This window comes from Cryptomeria japonica, chromosome 6, assembly GCF_030272615.1.
Source record: "Cryptomeria japonica chromosome 6, Sugi_1.0, whole genome shotgun sequence".
In the NCBI taxonomy this organism is placed as follows: Eukaryota; Viridiplantae; Streptophyta; class Pinopsida; order Cupressales; family Cupressaceae; genus Cryptomeria; species Cryptomeria japonica.
In genome coordinates, this window is record NC_081410.1 from 164343697 (window position 1) to 164368576 (window position 24880).

General features: G+C 35.5%; 2 protein-coding genes across 3 annotated transcripts in view; both read left to right on the forward strand.

The window, feature by feature from the left end:
• The first annotated feature begins 8371 nt into the window (after nt 1-8371).
• The window catches only part of LOC131033308 (uncharacterized), a 115114-nt gene continuing 98605 nt past the window's right edge, over nt 8372-24880 (forward strand). Inside the window, exons 1-2 of one of the 2 annotated variants that reach the window (XM_057964494.2) lie at nt 8372-8884; nt 8985-9106. In XM_057964494.2, the coding sequence (XP_057820477.2) occupies nt 8988-9106 (119 nt within the window). In that variant the 5' untranslated portion in view covers nt 8372-8884; nt 8985-8987. Of the gene's footprint in view, nt 8885-8982; nt 9107-11895; nt 12021-24880 lie in introns of those variants that run through there. The other variant, XM_057964495.2, reaches the window with a different exon arrangement.
• LOC131856064 (uncharacterized) lies at nt 16391-18962 on the forward strand. Its single transcript, XM_059207268.1, has 2 exons — nt 16391-16853; nt 16977-18962. The coding sequence occupies exon 2, from the start codon at nt 16985-16987 to the stop codon at nt 18143-18145; it is 1161 nt and encodes a 386-aa protein (XP_059063251.1). The 5' UTR covers nt 16391-16853; nt 16977-16984; the 3' UTR covers nt 18146-18962.

Genomic DNA, 24880 nt, shown 5'->3' on the forward strand with positions numbered 1-24880 from the left:
GTTAAAAAAAACAAAAGAATAATTTATTTTTTTAATATAGTCATGTAAATGTTTTTAATTAAAAATTAGATTTTCTATTTTTCATGAAAAATGAATTTATGTCCTAAAATAGTTTTTTTTTTGGGGGAAATTGCTTTATAATTTAGAAATTTTTCAACAAGAGCGGTTTGTTTTTCATTCTGGGAAATTTTTCCCCTCTCTGCTGGTGATTGGGGTTTTGGGTAAAGGCTCTGGCACCTTGGGAGGATGAGGAGCTCTTCTCAATTTTCTTCCTAGGAAAGCTATGGAAGGTTGGAATTCTAAAACCTATGTTTGTTTGTTTGTGTCTTTTTGTCAATTGTTGTGTTTCTGGTTTTCTCTCTGTTTGGAAAGAAAGAAGAGATGTGAAATCTAATTTCCATTGCTATTCTTTCCTATCTGTTTGGATTGTGTTATGTGAATTTGAAAAAAAGGGGGTTTTAATTTTCCCAATTTTGGGAGCAGAAGAAATGGGGGTTGATGTTTTTCCAACTTGGTTGTGAGTTCATAAAAAAAAAAAAGAAAAAAAAAAATTGTGGGTTGAAAAGCCAGATAGAAAAACAAGATTTTAAATCTTAGTAACCCCAGGAAGATAGTTCAATTTGATAATCTTGTTGTTACAACTCTTTGTTTGATTAGTTATATCTTTGCTAAGTTCATAAAGGAAAGATTTTTTTTTTAAACATTATTATTTAAAGAAAAATACAAAATGAAAGTTCGTTGGGGGGTGGGGGGTGGGGTTGTGGAGCCCAAAACCCACGATGTGGGGAGAGGGAACCACAATTGTGGTGCCTCTCAACCCATTGTGGTGGGGAGAGGGTACCACGACTGTACCCTCACCACAACCGTGGGGGGGGGGGGGGTGCGTCCCTTCCATGTATATATACATATGTATATATATGTGCGCACACACACACACACACACACACACACACACACACACACATTTGTGTATTTTGAAATTAGCAATATAAAGTAAATGTTGAGATTGATTTGATACAATCGTAAATTATTTTGTGAAAATAAAGGCTATATAAATAGTCATCAATTAAGTTTAGTTGATATGACTTTTTTATTGAAAAAGTTTATTGTGATTTAAATAATGATATTAGTTTTGAAATATAGTTTATTGTTATTTTTATTAATGAGAAATTGGAAGGCAAATGGAAATTGTTATAGCCAAATTGGCTTTATTTAGAAAAGATTTATATTGGTTTTTAATGATGGCTTATTTAGTCTACGAGTTGCTTTTATAGGGTGTATGGTTTTAAATCAAGTATTGAGCAAGTCTATTTGGGGTGTGTGTTTATTTAGACCATCTTTATGCGTTATTCCCTATTGTGGTGTTCTTATCATGAAAGAGTCAATTATTGAAAGAGTTGCAATTAGATGATATTAGATTTTAATTATATTTTGATTAATTGTTATAATTCCTTAACATGGATGTGTTTAGAGTGCAAGTGTTTCCTGTTGAATATGTACTCTGATTGGTGGATTATGGTGTTGAATTGAAAGAGTATTCTTATGTCTATGTTGGTATGTTGTTGAATGCAAGTCGATCGTGCTAATTAAGTGGTTAAGTGTTAAGTGTGGTTGTACTTGCTTATTTTGGTTTTGGTCTTGTCTTGTGGATAGACCAGTTGTTCGTTTCATACATCCAGTGGTTTAACCTTGGTAGAAGGTTTGTATAATCAAGTTGTTCTTCAGTGTTTTTTTTTTGAACTCTTGTGTTAGTTGACTTTTGTGATTTGCTTTGGGGTTCTTTGGAGGTTGTGTAGTGTCATAAGGAAGAGTGGCTTCTAAGTGGGGGTTGAGGCCCAAAGTGGCTGCCAGGATAACCCCTTGGAAGTTGTGTATGATAACTCAATGATGAACAATGAGTACCAAACCGGTATTGAGAGGGGGGGTGAATCAGTACATACACAAAAACTTTTTCTAAACCGGTTTGACTGCAAACAGTGCACTTGACAGACAATCATTAATACCGATCTAAACCAAATTACTACCGGTTAAACATAATGAGACGGTGAAAGACATAAACCGACAACACTTAGCTTTCCATATAACCTGCTTCCTCATTTCTACTTTATCCTTATGCATAAACAACTATTCTATCATTCTGAGATACAATGATTTGCTAGATCAACATGATTCACCAATAAACAAGAAATAACAAAACATCACATGAAAGAGGCATCACACATGACACACATATTTTTCATGTGGAAACCCAATTGGGAAAAACCACGGTGAGGATGAATACCCACAAGCTATTTTTGAACTCTTTAGAAGTCCGCTCTATTAGGAGCCTAGTCCGGTTAAAGATTGTTACAACAGGTTCTGTTAGGAACCAATCCTATTAGGGATCACCCAGTTAAGGGATGGCTAGAATACTTGGTTAAGGGTTAAACCTAGTTAAAGGTTACCTTGTTAGAGGATTTTATGAAATCAATGGCTTTGAGTCACCCTGTTAAAGGATTTACAGCAAGATGGTTAAAGCTACCCCGTTAAGGCATTTTCCAACTGTTGAAGTGATTAGAGATCAACATGTATTACAATGATCTGGTAATAGCACTCAATGCCAATGCAGATCCGGTTTAGTTCCTTCCTTCTGTACACACACTTTGCAGGTATCAATTCTCTTATTTGGTTTGGCAAGAATCACGTATCTCTGCTCTTAGATACACACACAACATTTGCCAACAACTTCAACATGAAACACAACATCGACCTTATAGGAAACAAATAGGCCGGTTACATAAACCCTAAACCCTAAACATGTAGGTTGAGCGATTCAGTCGGTTCAATCCTGACCATTGAACACTTTGAATTTGTATACAACGGTCTTGAACAGATTTCAATACATTCTCCATCATTCGTTCTTCACCGCTTCTTGGAGGTGATAACCCATCACGCCTTCTCCACCATTTGTAGAGACTTCACACATTCCTGAGGTAGATAGGATCAATCTCCTTCATGCAAGATCCTTCACATGCACGAGGCTGACGTGGCAACACGATCTGATCTCCATTACACTGCTAACTCATCACACAATGCCATCGGTTGAATCACACGAGCTCGAAACACTTCAACTGGAAACCCTGAAGCTGAGACTACCAACTAGTAGTCATACCATATTAAACCTTGATAGAAAACATTCCATATACCAGTTCACCTTTCAATATACCGGTTCACTAGAACAAACATACCGGTTCACTGTATCACATATACCGATTCTCAACAACATACCGGTTCACTTTGCTAGTTGCTAAACTTCAATAAACTGGTTCATCTTCAACATATTACCGGTTCACTCTTTAGCATATTACCGGTTCACTCTTCAGTATATTGACATCAATGACAACACAATATCATCATGTCAACATACTCTGCTCATATGCGAACACTATAATAAGTGATAACTTAATTAATAAACTGGGGTTGGGTTTCAAACATTAATCAAGATTAATTGTCCCCACTCATGGTTGAGTGCTACTATAGGCTCAAGATGCAGTGGGAAGGCCTGGAATGACAAACCAACTACCTTGTCTTCATGAAAGGTTTGTTGGGTCCGCATGAGTCATGGATGGGGGTCGGGGGTTTGGGAGAGGCTACCAGGATAACCCAAGATGGGGGTCGGGGCCTATGGAGGCCTGCCAAGATAACCCATACCAACTATGCAATGACACTCTTCCCTTATGTTCACTAGTGTGTAGTCATGTGTTGGATTTACTTGGAGCACTCTTATGGGAGTTTTACTGGTATGCTTATGCATTATGTGAGTACCTGATGCACATGTTAGACCATGCGATGCTTTGTTGTGGCTTGCTTGAGGGCCTTATTACTATCTCCTAGCACAAAGGGGTGGATCCTTTTTGGGCCACATGGTCAAGTGGTAGTGCCACTTTCTATTGGGTATTTTGTTCATGCCTTCTTGCGAGTGATTAGCTTCGCAGGTGCTCCAAATGTATCTCTTGGTTTCACTCATTCCATTGTACCAGTTGGATCCTTCTTGTTCTTCTTGGATCATATTTGTATCTCTTGTACCCTTCTGTGATTGGTTGTATCATATGTTATATGTATGCCTTAATGGCTGTTGTAATTTGATGTAATCATTATGTAATTTTTATGAGACTTGATGTATTAAGTGCAATTGTAATACTAAGTTATCCTTGCAATGTAAAAGATATGTATTATGATGTGAGTTATATGTTAGGTTTTCTATCTTGAATTAATTCATTGTTGTAATGTAATTGAATGTGTTTAATCATAAATGAAGTATAGAAATGTTAGTGTTTTCTCATGCAAGGTATGAAACAATCATTGATTAGTGTAATTAAGATTCTAATGGTTAAATGCATTTTTTTAAAATGGATTAATTGACCTTAAGGAAAGATTAGTTTAATTAAGTAATTCACGTTGGGAATTCCTTTAGGAGTTTGAGTTAAGTCTTCCGCATGTGCATCTTCTATTGCAATGTTTATCTTTTACGTTTATGTGTTCTATTTTAATTAAAAAATATATATTTTGCACTCTTTTCGAGTGTTTGTAGTTGTTTCCTTTAGGGTTTCTTTGCGGGGCATTACAAGCAATGATACCAATTACTTCAAAATTCACTCCTCAACTTGTGTAATTGATTTCCTCATGCATCATTCGCATAATATTAAGGATCATGTTGCATAATATTATTGATAAACATGTTTACATTTCATACCACATTTACATCCTTGTTTGGAAGGACAATAAAAGTGTATAGTTCAGAATATGACACAACGTATTATATTATAACAGTCACACACATCCTCTAGATCCATTTCATGACATGCTATTTGTTAATATATTTTGTGATATAGATAAACATTTTATATAGAAGCCCAACCAATTCAATTACATCTCCTTTGAGAATATGTCCTGTATAGAACACACAAATTAATATAATAGTTTTCTTTGTCTAATCATTTGTCTCCACATGGCTTTTACATTCATATGACACATTTAGGCAAACATTTAGAGCCTTGTCCCTCAAACCACATGAGATCTAGATTAATGGGTTATTTTACTCGATAGTGCTCCCAAATTTAGTTCTCAAAAATTCATTAAGGGCCAAGTAGTTGTTGATCAAATAGCAACAACATGTCTTGCTCATGGTATTCATATTAATTTTCTTAATGGGAATATTCTTTATCTCTTTGGACCATGTGATTTAAAGGTTCTTGATGCATGATTAGTTCAAGTCTAGATCTGATATTGATGCCACCCTTGGGTTAATTAATTCCTTTATCTTTTTGGCTAGTTTTTTTTAATTTTTTTAATTTTTTATGTACTAATAATATAGCCAATCATGAGGCATTAATCACACATTTACATGTAGCACTTTCTTTGAAAGTTAAATATATTGGTAGGTGTGTTGAATTAGAATTGGCGGCTAGACATATTATTTGTGATTACAAGGCTAGATACCTAGACTAGCATTATATCTTGAGTTGACCTTATAGTTGCTTAATTACTTTGAATCATATAACATTTGTTCTATTCCTCATAGGTTATATAGATATGCTGGTATTATGGCCAAGACTGCTTCATTTACTAGTATCAATAATGGTAGTCCTGATTTTACATTGCTTATTCATGTAGATCATGCCAACATGTTATACAAGAGACTTAGTAACTAATTGCACGCTACATTGAATGATGATATTTAAACTAGATTAACAAGAATTCCTCCTTAACTATTCTAAAAGCACATAAATCCACATTCTTATATTAGTGTTTAATCTAAGATTGTCATGAGGTAGTTTATAAATCTGCTTATTATTAATTTGTTGTCTTGTATATCTAGATGTTTTGGTAAGTGATGATATAGTTTGTTAATGTTTGTAGTAATTTTTTGTATGGCTTTGCCATTTTTCACCTTATCTCTATATTTCTTTTTTTCTTTTTTTCAATTTTTCGTTTTCTTTATCTTGTTTATTATTATTTTTATGCTATTTGTATTATTTTGTCATTTCGTTGCTATCTTACTTTTCTTCTTTTTTGTTGACTTTTTGAAGTTTTTATCTAGTTATGCGTTTATTTTCGTTACTTTTATTTCGTATTTAATCTCTTTGTTTATTATTATTCTTAATTTATTTTCTTGCCACCTAGCACTTGTCCTATCTAGGTACTCCTCCCTCCTTTCTCACTCTTTTAAGTATGTTTAGGTCTGCAACATGAATTACTTTATTCTCCTTATGATCTCTATCTCATCTTGATGATGGATCACAAAGTGTGATCCAAAACATTGATGCAAAAAACACTCACACAATCAATTCCAAAAGTCATATACACTATCATAAATTGTCGAAATCTAATAGCATTAATTTTTTCTTCATCAAAGTAAGAACTAAATATATTTTATTTATTTGTACTAAGTATATTTTATTTATTTATTAATTTTTTTTCATCAAATTAAGAGCTAAGCATATTTTATTTTTTCATCAAATTAAGAGAGAAGTGGCATCATGATATTTAAACTAGATTAATAAGAATTCCTCCTTAACTATTCTAAAAGCACATAAATCCACATTCATATATTAGTTGTTTAGTCTAAGTTTGTCATGAGGTGCTTTTATAAATATGCTTATAATTAAGTTGTTGTCTAGTATATTAGTTTTTTTTGGTAAGTGATGATCTAGTTTGTTAACATTTCCAGTAATTTTATTTTTCATATCTCTACATTTCTTTTCTTCTTTTTCAAATTTTTGTTTTCTTTATCTTGTTTATTAGCATTTTTATGTTATTTGTATTATTTTGTCATATCTTTGTTATCTTATTTTTCTTTCTTTTTTGTTGACTTTTTGAAAATTTTGTTGATGTTTTTTCCTAATTCTGTGTTTATTTCCTTTACTTTTATTTTAGTATTTCATCTCTTTGTTTATTATTATTCTTAATTTATTTTCGTGCCACTTAGCACTTGTCCTATCTAGGCACTCCTCCCTCCTTTCTCACTCTTTCGAGTATGTTTAGGTTTGCAACATGAATTACTTTATTCTCCTTATAATCTCTATCTCATCTTGATGATGGATCACAAAGTGTGATCCAAAACCTTGATGCAAAAAACACTCACATAATCAAATTCAAAAAATCATATACATTATCATGGATTGTGGAAATCCACTACAGGAAGAGCACCGTAGCCGTCATAGCTAAATAATACATTGGATTTTGATTTTTTTTTTTATTGTCTTCATATGCGACTTAACTGCTGTGGAATTAGTTATGTGCACAAAGGTCAAAAAATACACATTTCAAAGTGTTGCTTGGTGCCTAACTAAAGATGAAAGGTCAAAAAATACACATTTCAAAGTGTTGCCTGGTGCCTAACTAAAGATGTTCCAGTAACCGTCCATTCAAAATCACCAGTACTTGTGGACAAATGTCCCAATAGTTTTGCACAAATGTTCTAATAGTGGTGCACAAATGGGCCAATTATGAACAAAAAATGACAAAAAACGGCTATTGGTACAAAACAAATTTATTAATGGTGTTTTCACTATGATGGCTATTGGTACTCTTCCCCTAGCATTAATTTTTTCTTCATCAAATTAAGAGCTCAGTATATTTAATTTATTTGTTGAATTCCTATATTAATTATTTGTTCCAAGTAAATTGTGTTGAAGCATTTATTTCCTACAAGTTTAAATCAAGAAAATAGGTCTTGAATTGTAATTACTACTTTTAAATTTAAACTCATGTGGTTATAGATGATGATGATCTCTTCCTTAATCAAGCCATCCACTATATTTCAAAATCTAGAGGTACAATTGAAACAAATTTGATTTTTGAGTGACTTTGATAGATTAGATCTCCTACTTATTATTATAAATTAAATATGTACAGTTGACTTAATGTAAATAGTCCAATTGTTTTCACTTAAAAAAAATGTATTTAAATTTTTAACCTACCCAGTTGTTTTCATTTAAAAAATGTATAATTTTTTTTAAAACTACCCATTGATAAAGTCAAGGATTTCTCAAATGATTCGAAACCCTGATAAATTGAAAGTAATAATACCAACCCTATTGTTAATTGGGCGTTACAAATACTCCAGCTTTTACCCTGTTTTTACTTTTGACTAGGTATACAACACGACACCTGAGAAAAAGTCAAAATTACTGTGGGGTAAAATAAGAAGGCAAATATAACACTTTTCCGGAAGGTACGGGTTAAACGGGAACGATGGCAGCAAATTGACACGTGAGCAAAAAGTCACCGGCTAAGCCAGTAACCAAGCCCAAAAACTTAGAGCGGCCGGTAAAATGGCCGTTTAAGATTCAAACTTGAGAGATAGAACCCTTAGCTAGAATCGGACGGTTAGGAATAAAGCTGAGGATTGACGAATTGATGAGCGTTGGATTTTCCTGGAGTGGGGGGATATTTAAGCTACCGGGTTGGGCGCCTGTGAAGATTTGAAAGATTAAGGTTTAATGTTATACAGTGATATGCCCACGAGATGAATATTGGTAATAATTGCAGAAGAGTGAAGGAAGTTTTTGAGAAGGAATGTATGATTTATTGTGTTCGTGGAGCTCAGAATATTTTTGGTTTAAAGCATCTGCAGCTCCTATGATATTGGACGGCTGAGATTCGTCAGATGTAGCGCAGGAACTCTGTTTAACTCTCTCTGCGCTGAATTTTGACAGCTCGGTGGCCTCAAGTTTCAGTCTCGAGCTGTTAAGCCCTAGGGTTTTGAGGGGCGCAGTGGGGATCCTGTTTAATTACAATATTTCCGGCTTTTGCGGGATATGTTCTCATGAGATTCTTTCTTCATTCAGTTTATTTATTGCTCAGGAATTGTTAATATATGGCCGGTGTGCTTCCATTCTAGGTGCCAAGGCTTGTCTTCTTTGCGCAGTTGCCATTATATTTTTTTTTTCTGAACATAATTCTTGGTTCTGGCGAGGTTTTGAAAATGCTAGTCCTTGCAGGAAATGGCGGGCGATAGAACATGTAGCGAAGACATTGCAGAGAATACAAATAGCAGAGACAAAGCTGAGACTCTTGCCAATGAAGAAGAGGACACTTTGGGCGAATTGCCTCCTGTTCGCGGGTATGTGAACCGTGGAGAATTTTTATGTGAACAGTCAATGGAACTATTTCTGTCATACCTTCTGTATGCATTGCAATTTAATCAAATGTATAAGTCAACTGTGTGTAAAAGATTTGAGCTATGGGCTGCCTCTTATTTATAGGCTTAAACGTACCACAAAATCATTTGACCAAAACCTTCCGATACGTTTGTATGTTTGTTGCAATTTTGGGCCGGCTTATATGGTGAGGTAGATTTGAAACTAAGTCACAGTCTTATGATTCAGCCTACCTTATATCGTGAGGCTAACCTTCCCACATGTTTATATGTTTGTGGGGATTATGAGCTGACTTATATTGTGAGGCAGATTTGAACCTAGGCCAAACTCTTATGATTCAAGCCACATGTTCATTGGAGTTATGAGCTGCATTCTTGCGGTGATGTTTAATTTGAACCTAGGTTGCATTCTTACAATTGCCACACATTTTCATTACACCAGAACCCCATGAACAATGTTTTATGCTATTGACACTAATGTAGTTTTACAGTAAAATAATTATCTCTTTTCAGGATTTATCTCTAACTAGCTTATTATATACAAGACTCTTGGCATATGTATTTTAATGGACAATCCAGATACTGTGAAAATTAAAAGGTCTGCTTATCGTCATAAATCTTTAATCCTTGATCTCTTCTCAGAAAACACTATCAGCCCAACAGAGAGATCATGGCACTGGAAAGGGGTAATGGGGCAACATTACAAGGGACGTGTTTGGCCATAGCAGAGACAGATTCAGCATGCAAGAAAAGAGAGTTCTGGGAAGTCACATCAATAAAATTTCAAACTCTCAAAACATATAAAGCCAAATGACAGAAAGCTGAGAAAATAAAGAAAACACAAGTTGCAGTGAGAGGGGAAAGGGCCAGAGGCAGTTTCTTATTCAAAACCCCATCCAATGATCTGAAGCAAATGCTATAACCTGTGCCGCTAACCACCCAACTATACTTACACCACCAAGCCACTTTTGAGAGGATAACATTACAAAATTGCAAAATCAGGAGGGAGAAGTAAACATAACTTGAAAATCTGAATTCATAGAAAGATAAGCTGCACAAAAAAAAAGCTAGAGCAGTACCATCACACCAAGGGAACCATCACAAAAGGAGATGGGGAAGAACCTTGGTCAGGATAGAAAACAAAGAAAGCCAAGTGTGAAAGGTAGCAGCTATAGTGTCCCTACCAAAATTTTTCAACAACTTGCCACTTTCCAACTTTAGCTCACAGGCATTTAGTCAAACATTTGGTAGAACATTGAAAACCAATCAATATTTTGATTAAGAACAGCTGCAACAATTTTTTCCTACGTTACCTGGGGATGCATCCCTGGTTTTTTTTTCAGGCATCCCTGTCCCGGGGACAGGGGACTCCTAGGGGACATCCCCATAAATTCTACATATTGACAGTGAATTTTGACAATGAATTCTATAAGCAATTTGACCTTGACTCTCAATTTAACACAAATTTAGCATGAGAACTCTGCTAGTTCTTATATTTTAAGGTTCTATAATGTATATGTGCATGCTTTATCCACGTTTTCATATGAATATTTTAAATTTCCTTATATATTTTAATCTTCCCTATTTTTATATAGCCATGCCCTTTGCCCCTAGCTGTCCCAAAACTGGCCAAAAAAAATCACCGTCCCTGAAACTCTGGGTAACGTAGCTTTTTTCAAAACAAGTAAACATTCACAAACATTTTGCCATGCAAATTAAGACACGTGAGCTTTTTAACAGACAGCTAGCAAATAATCCAATAATTGCTTTCAATTTTAGAAATTATAACTTCATTTGTCAATCAACTGTAAGTGTACAGTTTGTCAAACACTTAAGCATACACACTGAAATTACAGTGGAGTGAATACTCGGAATGCTTGATGATGTCCCAATAGCTGATATTTGTTGGATTAATTTACTCTTCAAACTTCTGTGGATAATTTTTGTAGCTGTCAAGTGCTTGTTATAATAATTTCTGTCTGAGATTGCTGCTGATCTGAATGCTCAATACCTGATGTAGAGATCACTTCTTGTGATTCCTTATAGAAGGCTGATTGAATGTGAAGCTGCAGAATTTTTAAGACATCAATGATACGCCTAAGGGGAATTGATACTCTCTCCAAGATAAACTCACACACCCTCCAAAATACTAATACTTCAGGGCTGGGACAGACTTTGTTGAAGGCTTTCAAGATGAAAATTGCCTCCCTTATAATAATCGCTACCCTCTTTAAAAAATGTTAACACTGCCTTTGTATATGTACAGTCAACCAAAATGGTAAGGATGGTCCAAATAAACCTTACATTATTCTCAATAAATACTTTAAAACCTTCACATTTATAATAAATATTTTTTGGAAGCTTCAGAATATAGTAAATTTTCCATATAAATATCTTCAATGATTTCAACAAAAAGAATTTTTTAATTATATTTATAGTTTGTCCAATACTCATGTGGTGATTATATCCAATCTTCAATGCATCTAAACTTAAAGTTACGAGCATTTAACCTGATTTTCCAAATAAAAATAAGCAAACCTGTGAATCTTGTGTGAGTCTACTTGATCAGCTAGGTGGGTTTTTGTCCATGAATTTGATTGCCTAAAGGGTTTCTGTACTTTGGCTTCTGAATGACCCAAGTTCACTCTCTCCAAAATCGGGGTTTGTAAATTGAAATATCTTGAATGTTGAATTGGCACACGAATGTTACCATTGTATTCATTTCGGCTCCTGGAATTCTCTGTCATTGTCAGAATATCTTCCCAAGAATGCTAGTGCTCTCCAAGAAAGTTGGAGGTTTCCATGGATGGGCAATGGACCAGAAAAGGGACATTACAGAAGCAGTCCTATCGAATCCTTCTTCTAGGCAAAGGGGAAGGTTAGTCTTTCAATAATGATCTGAAAGCAAGAAGGATCTTTGCTTATGGTTGTCTAGGTTAAGTGTTCCATCTTGATACTAATGGCTTGCTATGGTTTAGTACTGCATGCAAATATTTGCTAATCTGCGATTGCCTTGGATATTCTCATGACAATTCATCAAGTCGGATCAAATTTTCTCAATTAACGACTAAAAATTAAGTAACTACAATTGTACTTTCTCAAGAATGTTCAAATGTGCAGTACACACGAATTAGTCAATCTTCCACTGGTCAAAATTCAAATAACAGTAAGTGTATGGAAAATAAATGAAATTTATACACAAAGAAAATACTCCAGCACATTAGGAGACAAGGAATTTATCAAAGGAATACCCAATGTGGGAAAATCCCTTCTTGGAAATGGGGTGACTTAAAATAATTTATACAGAATATGTTCTATAATGGAGCTCAATGAACTATCGTGAGTTGATGAGTCAGATGTCCCAGTACCTCCTACTGCTTCTTTCTCCTCAATAGTGTTGGTCGGATGTTCCTTCACTGCTCTTTGATGTCGATTGAGCTTCAAACATTTCTTTCTCCAAGTTTTCTTCTGTTCTTGGGAACATGTAGATCTGGACTATGTAGGAACATAGGAATGCAGGCCTGAATTATCGAAAAATGGACAGTGATCTGATATTTTGATAGGCATATGGAAATGTGTCCAAATACAACACACCATTAGTCCAATTTGACATCACATGGACGAATTATTGGCAAAACACAATTTTTGCAGTCAGTAGAATTCAGCTAAAATTTCAGACAAATTTTAATCTGATTTTTGATGGAAACATGGACATTGATATCAAGATGCTTCATTCAATATTTCAGGTCGTTTGGAGATCATTTAACCATGTATTGTCAAATTATTGATGTTTCATGGCCATTTGAGGAGTGAATTGATGATTATTGTTGAGACATGGACCAGCTAGGACTCGAACCTAGGACCTTCCATATGCTGCTGGAGTGCTCTACCACTGAGCTACTAGCCCCTCTTGGACCAATCCATCGTCGGTCCGGGTGTGGCTTATTTCCAACACCAACACCCCCCCTTAAGCCACACCTCTCATGTGCTTGGGGCTCCTAGCCTGGACCTGGCTCTGATACCATGTTAGTTTTTAGCAGAGTTACCCGGGGACGCGTCCCCGACTTGAAAACCCCCATCCCCGTCCTGGGGACGTTTCGGGGACTTGGGGACGGCCAGGGGACGTTTCCCCTCGTCCCCAAATTGCCCTGTTTTTTGAGGGGACGTCCTCGAAACAGGGGGACGCCTGCCCTAGCTTTGGGGGACGTCCGTACGTCTTGGGGATGGTTGGGACATCCCCAATTCGTCCTGGGACTCTTAAAAAATATTAAAAAAATTAAAAAAGTTGTATTTTCAATTTTTTATTTAAGTTTTCTAATATAGGCCCCTTATTAATAAAAATTGTTATTAAAAATAAAAAAAAATTAAAAGATAACATTAATTAAATTTTAAATTTATTAATTTAATTCATAATTTTGACAATGAAACTATATGGCAGTAGTGTAGCCTTTGGGCATTTTGACACAGAGATTAGAAAATCGCCAAACTCGGCGAGTCAATAGAAAAATAACACCCAACGCCTTTATTGAAGAATAAGTTTTTTTGGCCTTGCGGGGTGCTGCCCCTCAACCCCGCCCTGTATCGCGATAGGGAGCGCGCAAGGGGTGATGCCCCTTGACCCCACCTTGGGGGCGCTGCCCCCAAACCCCTGTTGAAAAATATGGGGGGAAACTGCATCGATAGAAGTAGGGAAAATTTAACCTTTGAGTCTATTGATATGCATATTGAAAATGTGAATGAATTGAAATTCTGATTTATGAATGCATAATTGTATATTGTCTATTGAGTATTAACAATGTTGTATGTTCAGAATTTACATTCCAAAATGTTTTCAACTTTTCATAGTATCATACACATGCTATATCCATGTTTTATTGTTTTCATATGAATATAATGTATGTATGCATGCTTTATCCATGTTTTCATATGAACATTTAGAATTTTGAAATTTTCCTATATATTTTAAATTTTTCTTATATTTTATATAGCCGTCCCCTTTGCCGTCCCCTGCCGTCCCCGTCCCAGAAACTTGGGGTAACTTTGGTTTTTAGTGATCAGATTAACAAATAGGTAGCAGAAACAAAATACACAGTAATGTAAAGCACACAACACAAATATACCCTGGGAAAACCTCCCTATTGGAGGAAAAACCCAGCAACCAAAGTCTCAGATCTGAATATTATTAAGGGCAGAAAACAGTTACAACTTAGCCCAGATAGGGCACAAATATGAATGTCAACTAAACACACTTATCTGATGTCCTGATCAGATCTGAATATGATCGAATCATTCAGAATATTATGTGCAAACCCAGACCCTGAGTGAAATTTGCTGGTCCTCATATGATAGTTTGGCAGCTCTTGAATGCTTTCGCTCAGCACATGAATTGCTTCGCTCAGCCCTTGAACAACTTCAGCAGCCCTTGTATAAATTCGTCAAACTTATAGATTCACTGATGTTGCATATGCTGATCATGTAGCAGACCTAGTTTGCTTAGATAGCACACCTTGTGTAGCAGCAGTCATAAGTTCGCTTGCTTAGATTGTGTTTGTGATTCTCAAGTCTCCTTACATATAGGAGATTAAGCATAACATAATACCTGGTCGGCCTTGTGTATTTTGCCGCTAAGTTACAATAATTCAAATGTATTTCCTATGCATTACAAATAGGCCTTGACCTATATAATTTACAAGTTACAAGTTACATGTTCAATAGGGCCCGACCTGTTGAGTTACAAGTTACATAAAGGATCGGTCTTGCCCCATAACCATTACAAGTCACATAAATTGACCGCCCAAATAGGGCCTGCCCTTTCAATGTTCACAAGTTACATTAAGTTCCATTTGGGCCCAGCCCAATTACATGATATAATTAATCAATATGCAAGTTACATAAGCATCCAAATTGGGCCCAGCCATATACATTAAATGATTACATCAATATACTTAATTTTAAGGCCAAGGGCCACATGAAAATTTAGTAAGCTAGGGATTCAACCTAGCTACATTTCAACAATTATGACTTGAAACTTGATCAGAATTTGGATACCATGTTGGGAACATAGCTCTAAATTTTCAGCTAATTTTGATACAATATAAATATTATATTATATGGTTCTATTTTCCATATAAAATTAAATACCATATGTTAAATTTTGTAATGTCCCCTATTGGGATATCTCGATTTGCCCTAGAATTCCCCAAATGGGGTTTGGATTATGCTTGGGGATATGAATTGTCAACTCAATATCTTGATTTAGAGCCTGCAACCAGGCTAGTTATCAAAAGATAAATAAACATTTAATTCAACAATATTAAAATAGAATTCTAAAATTATAATAATAGTCATAATGTGAATGTGGGAGTCCCTTAAAGCTTTACCCAATAACCTATCCACATTATTATGAAGGACCACGGGAGATCATACAAGGCACCTCGAGCCTGTCCATCAAGCCCAGGAGCACGAAGTGACACCCACCATTTGGCCTCCCAGCCCAACCCGGGGTTACCAACTCGAATGGACCCTTATGCTACTTGCACTCCTCATATGCCCTATCTCTCCTCCATGATGGACTGGTAGATTGGGTGATAATTTTAAAAGAATTGTTATATCTATTGTTTTATGTATAGGTTACATATTAACAAGAATAACAACATATATTGATAAATATAGCAGTAGCAATGTGTTATTTATATAGTATTCCTATTTCATTATTAATTATGCATACATTCCTACTTTTTTCAAATGAAAAACTAGTAATAAATCAGCCAAGTCATTATGCATTATCTTCATATCACAGTATTAGATAATTATATAACTGCTGGTTAATATGTATGTTCTAGGTCTGCACTCTTATTAATTCGAATGCTCAGAGATTCTAGTTTTTTGATGCCTCCTTGAATGCATATGTGTTGTTCTTTTATACCCCTTCATCGGGCTTGGAAGGTTATGTCCTCCCCCAAAGTGGTGACTCTTTGTAACTAATTAAGTTGCTGTCCCTTCAACTGTGGACACCACTCGTTTGTTAATCACATCCTTTATCTCATTTCCATTAACCTTTAGTTTATTGGTTGTTGTGATTATGAGAGCCTTAATTACTTATCGCTGCCTCAAGTATTTAAGCCTGCATGCTGTGATTACTTAGTCTCTTCAAATGTTTGTCATTGCCTTCAGTTTGTTTCACTCGTTGACCATATTGGGGTTAATATTATTTTGAACGCTGCTCATTACCTAAGTTGCAGGGTTCGCCCCTGGGAAGCCCTGGTACGGGTCCGGGTTCGACCGGGTCCGTGGTACGGGTCCGGTTCGACCCGGGTTCGACCAGGGTTCGTAAAACCCAGGGTGGGTTCGACCCGGGTCGAACCCAGTCGAACCCGGGGTCGAACCCAGTCGAACCCGGGTGGACCCAGTCGAACCCGCGTGGCTGGGCGGCCCAATAAGTTAAAAAACAAACCAAATTTTTTTTTTTTTTCAATTCCGCCTTTAAAAAAGCGAAAATTATAACCTAAAAAACACTTCTAAAACATCTTATTGACACATTTCACCTCATTTGTGTTGCAAACAAATTTTTTATGAGAGCAGGTTGAAGAGAGGTTGAACAAAATTTGGCTTCCAAGATCAAAGAGGAGGAGTTGAAGACTGATTTTAGAAGCTTCAACAAGTGTTGCAGCATCATTTCCATACATTTTCAAGCTTCCATTGGCAGCAAGAGGTAGGTTTTTAAACATTTTTTTCCAACTATTTTTGTTTCACAAATTGTCAAACATGAAACTTGAATTTTTTTTCATTATTTAGTTTTTGTTTTTGAATATGTTTATTTTATTTCTTGCCATAGGAACTAGAATGGCATCTACATCTTCCTCCATTGGCAATGAACAAGTAATTGCAAAACAAAGAAATGATCCAAATTCTCCCTTATGGAAATATGTGGACATTATAAAACAACTTCCGGGAGGTGGGGGATTCCGTTGGAAATGCCATGGATGTGATATTGAACGTAATAGTTCATATTATCGAGTGGTAGGCCATTTGTGTGGAATAAAAGGAAGAGGCATCAAAAAATGCCCTGGCAAAAATGGTAAACCTATACCAGATGAGATAGTGATGAAATATATTAGGGAGCATGAGGCAGCAGAAGAGAGGGAAGCCCGTAGATTGAACCAAACCGCATCAAAGAAAACAAGGGGAATGCAAGGCCCTTCTAATCCCAGTATTGTAGTAGAAGACCACCCCTTCTTTGCCACAAATGAACCTCAAAGTGCACCACCCTTGACACGTAAAAGAACAAAAGGGCCTTTAGAAACCGCATTCCAAAATGAGAGTAGAGACAATGCTGATCAAGATATAGTAAGGTGCATTTATGCAAATGGTTTGTCATTCAATGTTGTTCGCTCCCCATATTGGAAGCAAATGATAAAAAGTGTTAATGAGGCACCAAGAGGGTATAAGGGCCCCGGTTATGAGAAGGTACGTGGAACATTATTGGAGAAAGAGGTGAAGAGGGTTGAAGATGCATTGAAACCCATAAGGGATTCGTGGGTTGAGACAGGTGTAACAATTGTTTCAGATGGGTGGAAAGATGCTAAAAACCGTCCCTTGATCAATGTCATAGCGGTGTCCCCTAAAGGGGCAATGTTTTTGAGAGCTGTGGATTGTGAGGGCCAAATAAAAGATGGCGAATTTATTGCAGAAATTCTCATCTCTGCCATTGAGTCTGTGGGACCCCGCAATGTTGTCCAAGTCATAACGGACAATGCAAAAAATTGTAGAGCTGCTGGTTTGTTGGTTGAGCAACGCTATGATCACATCTTTTGGACACCTTGTGCGGTACATTCGCTCAATCTTATGCTACAAAGGATTGGGCAAAAAATAAAATGGATCAGAGATGTGTATGCAGAGGCTGAGGACATCCAGATGTTCATCACAAACCACCACATGTCTCAAGGGATTTTTAGAACCTATTCGAATTTGGAGCTATTGAAGGTAAGTGAAATAGTAATTTAATTTTACATTTTCTGATTTTTTTGAATTTTCAATGTTAATAATATCATTGTGTAAGCTATATTGTGTATTCTTCTTTAAAGTTTGGCTTTATTTTTTAATAATTTGGCATTAATTTGTGTTATAGGTTGCTGAGACCCGTTTTGCATCAAACACAATCGTCTTAAGACGACTTGTGAAAGTTAGAGTGGCACTATGCAATATGGTGATCAGCACCAATTGGACTGTATGGAAGCAAAGTAGCACTGAGAGGGCAGGAAAAATTAGGGATAGAATATTGGATGAGAAATGGTGGGATCTTGTTACATATCTCCTAAGTATCACTGAGCCCATCATGAGCATGATTCGCTATACAGACATGGATAGGCCTTGCATAGGTGAGATTTATGATGGCATTGATTCAATGCTTGAAAAAATAAAGTTCACTATAAATGAAAAAGAGAATGATCCTCAGGAGAAATTCTTCAAAGAACTGGAATTAATTATTGTAGAGAGGTGGAATAAGATGACCACTCCTTTGCACCTTCTTGCCTATGCCTTGACACCTAAGTACTATAGCAATCAGTTTCTTGATAAACCAGGAAGGATTCCACCATGGAGAGATCTAGAAGTATCTGATGGGTATAAGGCAGCATTTCTTAGACTATATCCCGATGATGATTTGCGAGATGTTGTTACAAATGAGTTCATAGAATTCGCAAATGGGAATGGTCTACGTGTTGATGCACTTCGTCATAGATCCAAGAAAGATGCTCATAGCTGGTGGTACTTCCATGGCACATGCTTCCAACACCTACAACCCCTCGCTATAAAAGTTTTATCACAAGTAAGTTTAATTAATTAAAATTTTTAATTTACAAGTTTTAGTTTATTTATAGTTTACTTTGTCTTCATAGGTTGCTAGTAATTTTATTTTTATTAATGTATAACTTTAATTGTTTACTTTGTCTTCATAGGTTGCTAGTTCATCTGCTTCAGAAAGAAATTGGAGCACATACTCTTTCATCCACTCAGTAAAGCGCAATAGGCTGCTATCAAAAAGAGCGGAGAATTTAGTATATGTGCATTCCAACCTACGTCTTCTTTCACACAAACAACATGACTACACACAAGGGGAAACAAACATGTGGGATATAGAGCCAGAGCATACTGATTTGGATGCTCCTGGTTCTCAGCTTCTTGCATTGACACTTGATGACTCGGAAATTGAGCCAACTTATAGTGCAAGTGCAAGTGGCATTGGCTCATGTAATGTCAATGTCAATGAGGATGAGGAGGAGGAGGAGGAGGAGGATGAAGAATTAGATGATCCATTTGATGATTAAACTTTTAAGTTTATATTTTTGAAAGTTGAAACAATGATACTTGAATATTTTGTCATTTTGATATTAAACTTGATGTATATGATGCTATTATCAATTATGGTATGATCATGATGCTATGATTACAAGTTTATGTTTGTTTTGTTGTTCATATGATGCTATGTGACATGCATATTTTAATTCATGCTTATAGGCTTTGATATATATATATAAAATATATATATATATATATATATAAATTTACATGTTTTTGTACTAACGAACCCAAACGAACCCAAACCCCTTTTCAAAATTTTGCCGTACCGGCGTACCGGGTTCTTCGAACCCGAACCGGAACCCGAACCCGAACTGGCAACTTAGCTCATTACCATGTTACGATCTTACCATTCTATCTCTGTCTACAGTAATAAATCGCTGTTCCAAAATATTTGTTTGGTATATATTATCATAAGCATTGGAGTTGAATTGGATCAATAGAATAGAGTCAGTATTTTCTTTCGATTTGCCTTGGCTTGATTGGATTACAGAAAATTGTGTAGTCTTATGGAGTAAGACAATTTTCTGAATTTATTTGATGATTAATATGTTATAGCTGGGCTCATGACAAATTTGCAATGACAATTCCCTCTTATAATTTTTAGGTTGTTTTCGCATTTTTTTCCTCAAAAATTACTTTTTTCTATTTTTATGCACCAAATGGACCAGGCTATCCAGTTTTGGAAAGGGGGACATTCCCTTGAACTTTCCAAGTCCCTGTGGCATTTGGGACATTACTTGGACCATTGGTGGAATGCTCCCATGGAACATTGAATATTATGTTGTTCCATTATCTTCCACCGCTGCTGCTACTGCTGTTTTATCTAACTGGGGCATTGCATTGCAACTTGTGTCTTCCTCATCAAACATAGGTGAATTGATTCTTACTTTGATTGTTGATCCTTTGTAGATTACTTTTTTTGAGCCTTGCAGTGTGTTCCTTTGTTCCTCAAATCCAACAACAAAAATTATTGCTACAATCTTAGATACCAACATGCAATAATCATACTTTCATGGTAGTGCAATTGTTTTTGATAAAGAAATATATATTTATATTGAAAAAGGTATTGAATGTTACAAAATTCCTCGAAAAAGAATTAAGCTTAGAAAGGAAGATTCCAAGCACTATGGAGAAGAGTGCCAAACAGCTATAACAAGAATAACATTCAATCTAGAAAATGTTGACAGATAACTAATAGTACTTGGTTTGATAGTCAAGTTTTTATAGCAGAATTAGTTAGTATCCGTAGAGAAAGCACAACATTTCTACAAAAGAATAATAAATAGAACAGTTTAACACAGAAAGAGAACAAACTAAGCTCAGCTACTGAAGCTGTGTGAGTATGTGTAAATAAGCAGAGATAAAGGAAATTTTTTTCATCTCTTCTGCTTTTTTACACTTATACCCTGTGCAAATTATTGTGGTGCAGTGTCCTGCCCTTTTTGAGATTGAGGTGTTGTGTGGCACTTAGTGTTTTAATTCCAACTTATAGCTCCTTCCCCTGAACATCCAGCTTATATGTTTCATGGCTCCTCATGACATGCTCTTTCATTGGCATTGGAGTTCTTAAATAACTGGGGCCTTTTTGTGTGTGATAATACTGAAATGGTTGTTGGAATATCAACCTCCCTTTGTATTCAATCAACACTTATACTTCCTTTAGTAGTCTCCATTTGGTTGAGATGATTTTTGTATTATTGCCTCAGAATTGCCAGTCTACTTTGTGCTTATTAAGACATCCAGTGATGGCCTTTGGGTTGTCTTTGATGACATGCAGTTTGTTGAGAAGCTGATTGAAATGACGATGTTTGGGGCTCAATTGTGTTTTAAAGCATCCTAACGGCATGATTAATGTTGGCTAAAGCAATCTGAGTAATGATCTCCTGGGAATTTGGAGATATGTAATGATGTGCTAAGTTATATTCAACAGGGTTGTTGCTGGTACATGAATTTGGGTATCATTTTCCTCAAGGTTTTCAGCATTATTTGTTAGCATTGGGTATAATGGGCTTCAAGCCTAAGAGGAGTTGGGTGATAAATAGTGATTCTGCTGTCCAAAGTGAAGAGGGATGGGAATGGTGGGAGTTGTTTTGGTAGGGGAGTAATAATGAGTTGCTATTTAATCCGTTATTTTTTTCTGATAAAGGTCAAAGTTTGAAAGGTAAGATGATGCTTTTATGTGCAGGTTAGATGCAAGGATGAGGTTTCCTATATGTAATAGGATTTATTATTCAAAAGGAAGTTGCTTGAATTTTGATGGATAATCCTTATCTCATGTAAAATAATTTACTAAATTACCTTTTCCTTTGATACAATGGTCCTTATTTGAGATTCTATTGAGAACCCTTAAGTTACTTGACCTTTTTTTCAATTAACCATTAACATTTACATGAAAAATTCATAGCACCGAATCTCAAATATTAAAGGCATTTAGTTTTTAGATTATGTCCGAGGAGCATACAACTTCAGTAATATTCTTGCTAACATACATTTAGGAAATCAACACTTTGCTGTCCATGACAATGCAGCCAATTTAAATCAGAAATTTTTCTGCATTAGATTTCTGTCTGTTGACAGAGAAATGCACCGAACTTCCAATTACATCTGCTTTAGAGTGGTTGTAGTCAATTAGGATCATGACATTCCAATTAATTGATGAAGAACAATACGATCTTTTGTTGGCCCATTTTTGAATTTGAGAGTATGCACATCACATACTGTTGCTATTAGAGCAGTAGGTTTCAGCAACCAAAGCCACAGAGAGGAGAACAGTTTAATTGTAATTGTGACTATAAAATAGGATTACAAAAGGAAGACAAGTTGGCTATTTGTGAAATAACCTTACAAGCAAACAAAATGAAACATCAGCAAAGTTTTTACAATATTCCTAATTGAGTTAAAATTACCGATGTGAAACTAGTGCTAATGACTAAAAGCAGATACAAATCCAAGCTTATCTCTAAATTTGACAAATATATCTCTATTAATTTTTTTGTCATTATGTCTGAATTTTTCTCCTACATAGGACAATAATATAATATCATAAATACTTAGCCTTTTGGCCTGTTTGATTTTGAATGTATTTACCTTATTTTAAAACCAAAAATAACCTCATTCTGTCTGCTATCTGCTTCTTTGAAGGACAATCATAAAGACAAACAACTTCATTATTAACCAATTCGCAGATGTAATGGTGATGAATTTCAGTATGCTTGATTTTGGCATGATGGAATAGATTTTTCAGCATTTTGAGGACTCCTTGATTATTGAAAAAGAATGAAGTCAGTTTAGTGGGACCATGTTGAAGATTGACCAAGATTTGTTGCAATTATGTTGCCTTACATCATGTATTAACAACTACCTTATATATTGATTTGAAAATAAAGATACATCTAGTTGTAGAGCAAGAAGATCATCTATTTTGGCCTAAATGGAGTCAATAACTAAAATAGAATGAAATTGGTAGTGTCGATAAAGTATGACAAAGTTGAGTTTTCCATTTACATATAGAAGACCATGTTTTGTAGCTTGCCAATCTTCTTCGTGAGGCTTTGACATGAATATAGAAAGACAACTTGCTTCAAAACACAAGTCTAGTCAAGTGGTGGCAAGGTAAATTGAATTACCCACTAGTAATGATACATTGAGTCATTGATTGATTGTGAATCAATGTTTTTTTTTGGTCGATAGATGGTGAATCAATGTTAGTTGATAGTTTTATCCCAACTTGCATGGGTGTAGATGACACATTTTAGTCACATATTTTGAATCTTTCTAGAACAACCTTGGCATACTTAATTTGTGATAGAAATATAACACTCTTATGTTGCCAAAATCTAGATCTAAACAACCTAAATTTCCTAAACAATATAGATGAGCTTGAGATCATTTTAAGGATGGAAGAGAGATTAGACTTCACCTTTTGAATTGACTTGGCTTTGCAATTGGTGATGGCAAGATTATCAACGTAAACAACTAGTACCATAATGTCATCATTGATTATGTTTATACGATTTGGATAAGTATGACTTTTGGATTCTAAATCTCAAAGGTGTTGTTTAATTTTAATATACTAGATGTTGAACTAGAAATGGCCCGAATCAGGTTCTTATTTTCATTCTTAGGCTAATAAGTATGGACTTTGTGATAGTTACCCCAATACTTTTCTTGTGTCTGATGGGTGTGTTCATGATCCAATGTAGGTGGTACTGACTACTAATTGTGACGATTTGAAATTCTTTGGAGTTGTTTCCTAAAAATCGAGCTTCCCCATGGTGCATGCAAAATTAAGAAGAATGCATGTAGTAGTAAGACCACCTTCCAAAATTTTGAAGGGGGAAGACAAATGGTGTCTTGGTTCAAGAGCCTACCTTAATCTTAGCCCCTTGTATGTCTAGTTTTAACCTTTAAGTATGAAGGAATTTGTTAATGTGTGATCCTAGGTGATGAAGTGCCAAAGTGAGATGTGCGCAAGAGTGAATGGAGACCCTAATGGCTTGCTTGATTCTTGTGGTGTGTATAGTGTGATGGAGGAGATGCAAAGGTGATGGGGATTCTAGTATGATGTGTTAGTGGAATTATAATATAGTTTTGATAATGAGAATTTTAGAAATTATAGGAAGTATTTTTCTTGAATGGTGGTTTAGAATACTTGGAGGTATTTGGGGAGGAAGAACTAGTTGAAGAAGAAAAAGAAGAAGAGGCGTTAGAAAAAGAAGCAAAAGAAGAAGATGGGTTAGTCTTGTAATTTGTCAAGTTGATGAAGCAAAAGAAGAAGAGGGGTTAGTCTTGTAATTTGTCAAGTTGGCATAAATTTTTGTAAAAGAAGCATACCAATTAAAGGAGGACCTTGCCTTTTATAACAATTAAATTGTTTTTATTATTATCGATATATTATATGTTAGTGCTTTGCTAGATTTGAATTCTTTGCAACTTTTTGGCAGGATCTTTTGTATGCAAATCATGGCAGAGGCCCACTTGTGGGCTCCCCTCATTACATGTGCTATCTTTAAAGCATGTGCTATTTCGGCTTTCTATGACAAGATAGCATAAATTTTTGTAAAAGAAGCATAGCAATTAAAGGACCTTGCCCTTTATAACAATTAAATTGTTTTTATTATTATTGATAAATATGTTAGCGCTTTGCTAGGTTTAAATTCTCCACAACTTTTTGGCAAAATCTTTTGTATGCAAATCATGGTGGGGGCCCACTTGTGGGCTCCCCTCATTACATGTGCCGTCTTTGAAGCATGTGCTATTTCGTCTTTCTATTACAAGACTGCATTAGATGTTTTCCTTGGGGATGTTAGTGTGGGTTTTGCCTGTCCTATCAATATTGCTTCGAGGGAGGTTTTCAATGCTCAAAAATCTCTTGTTGGT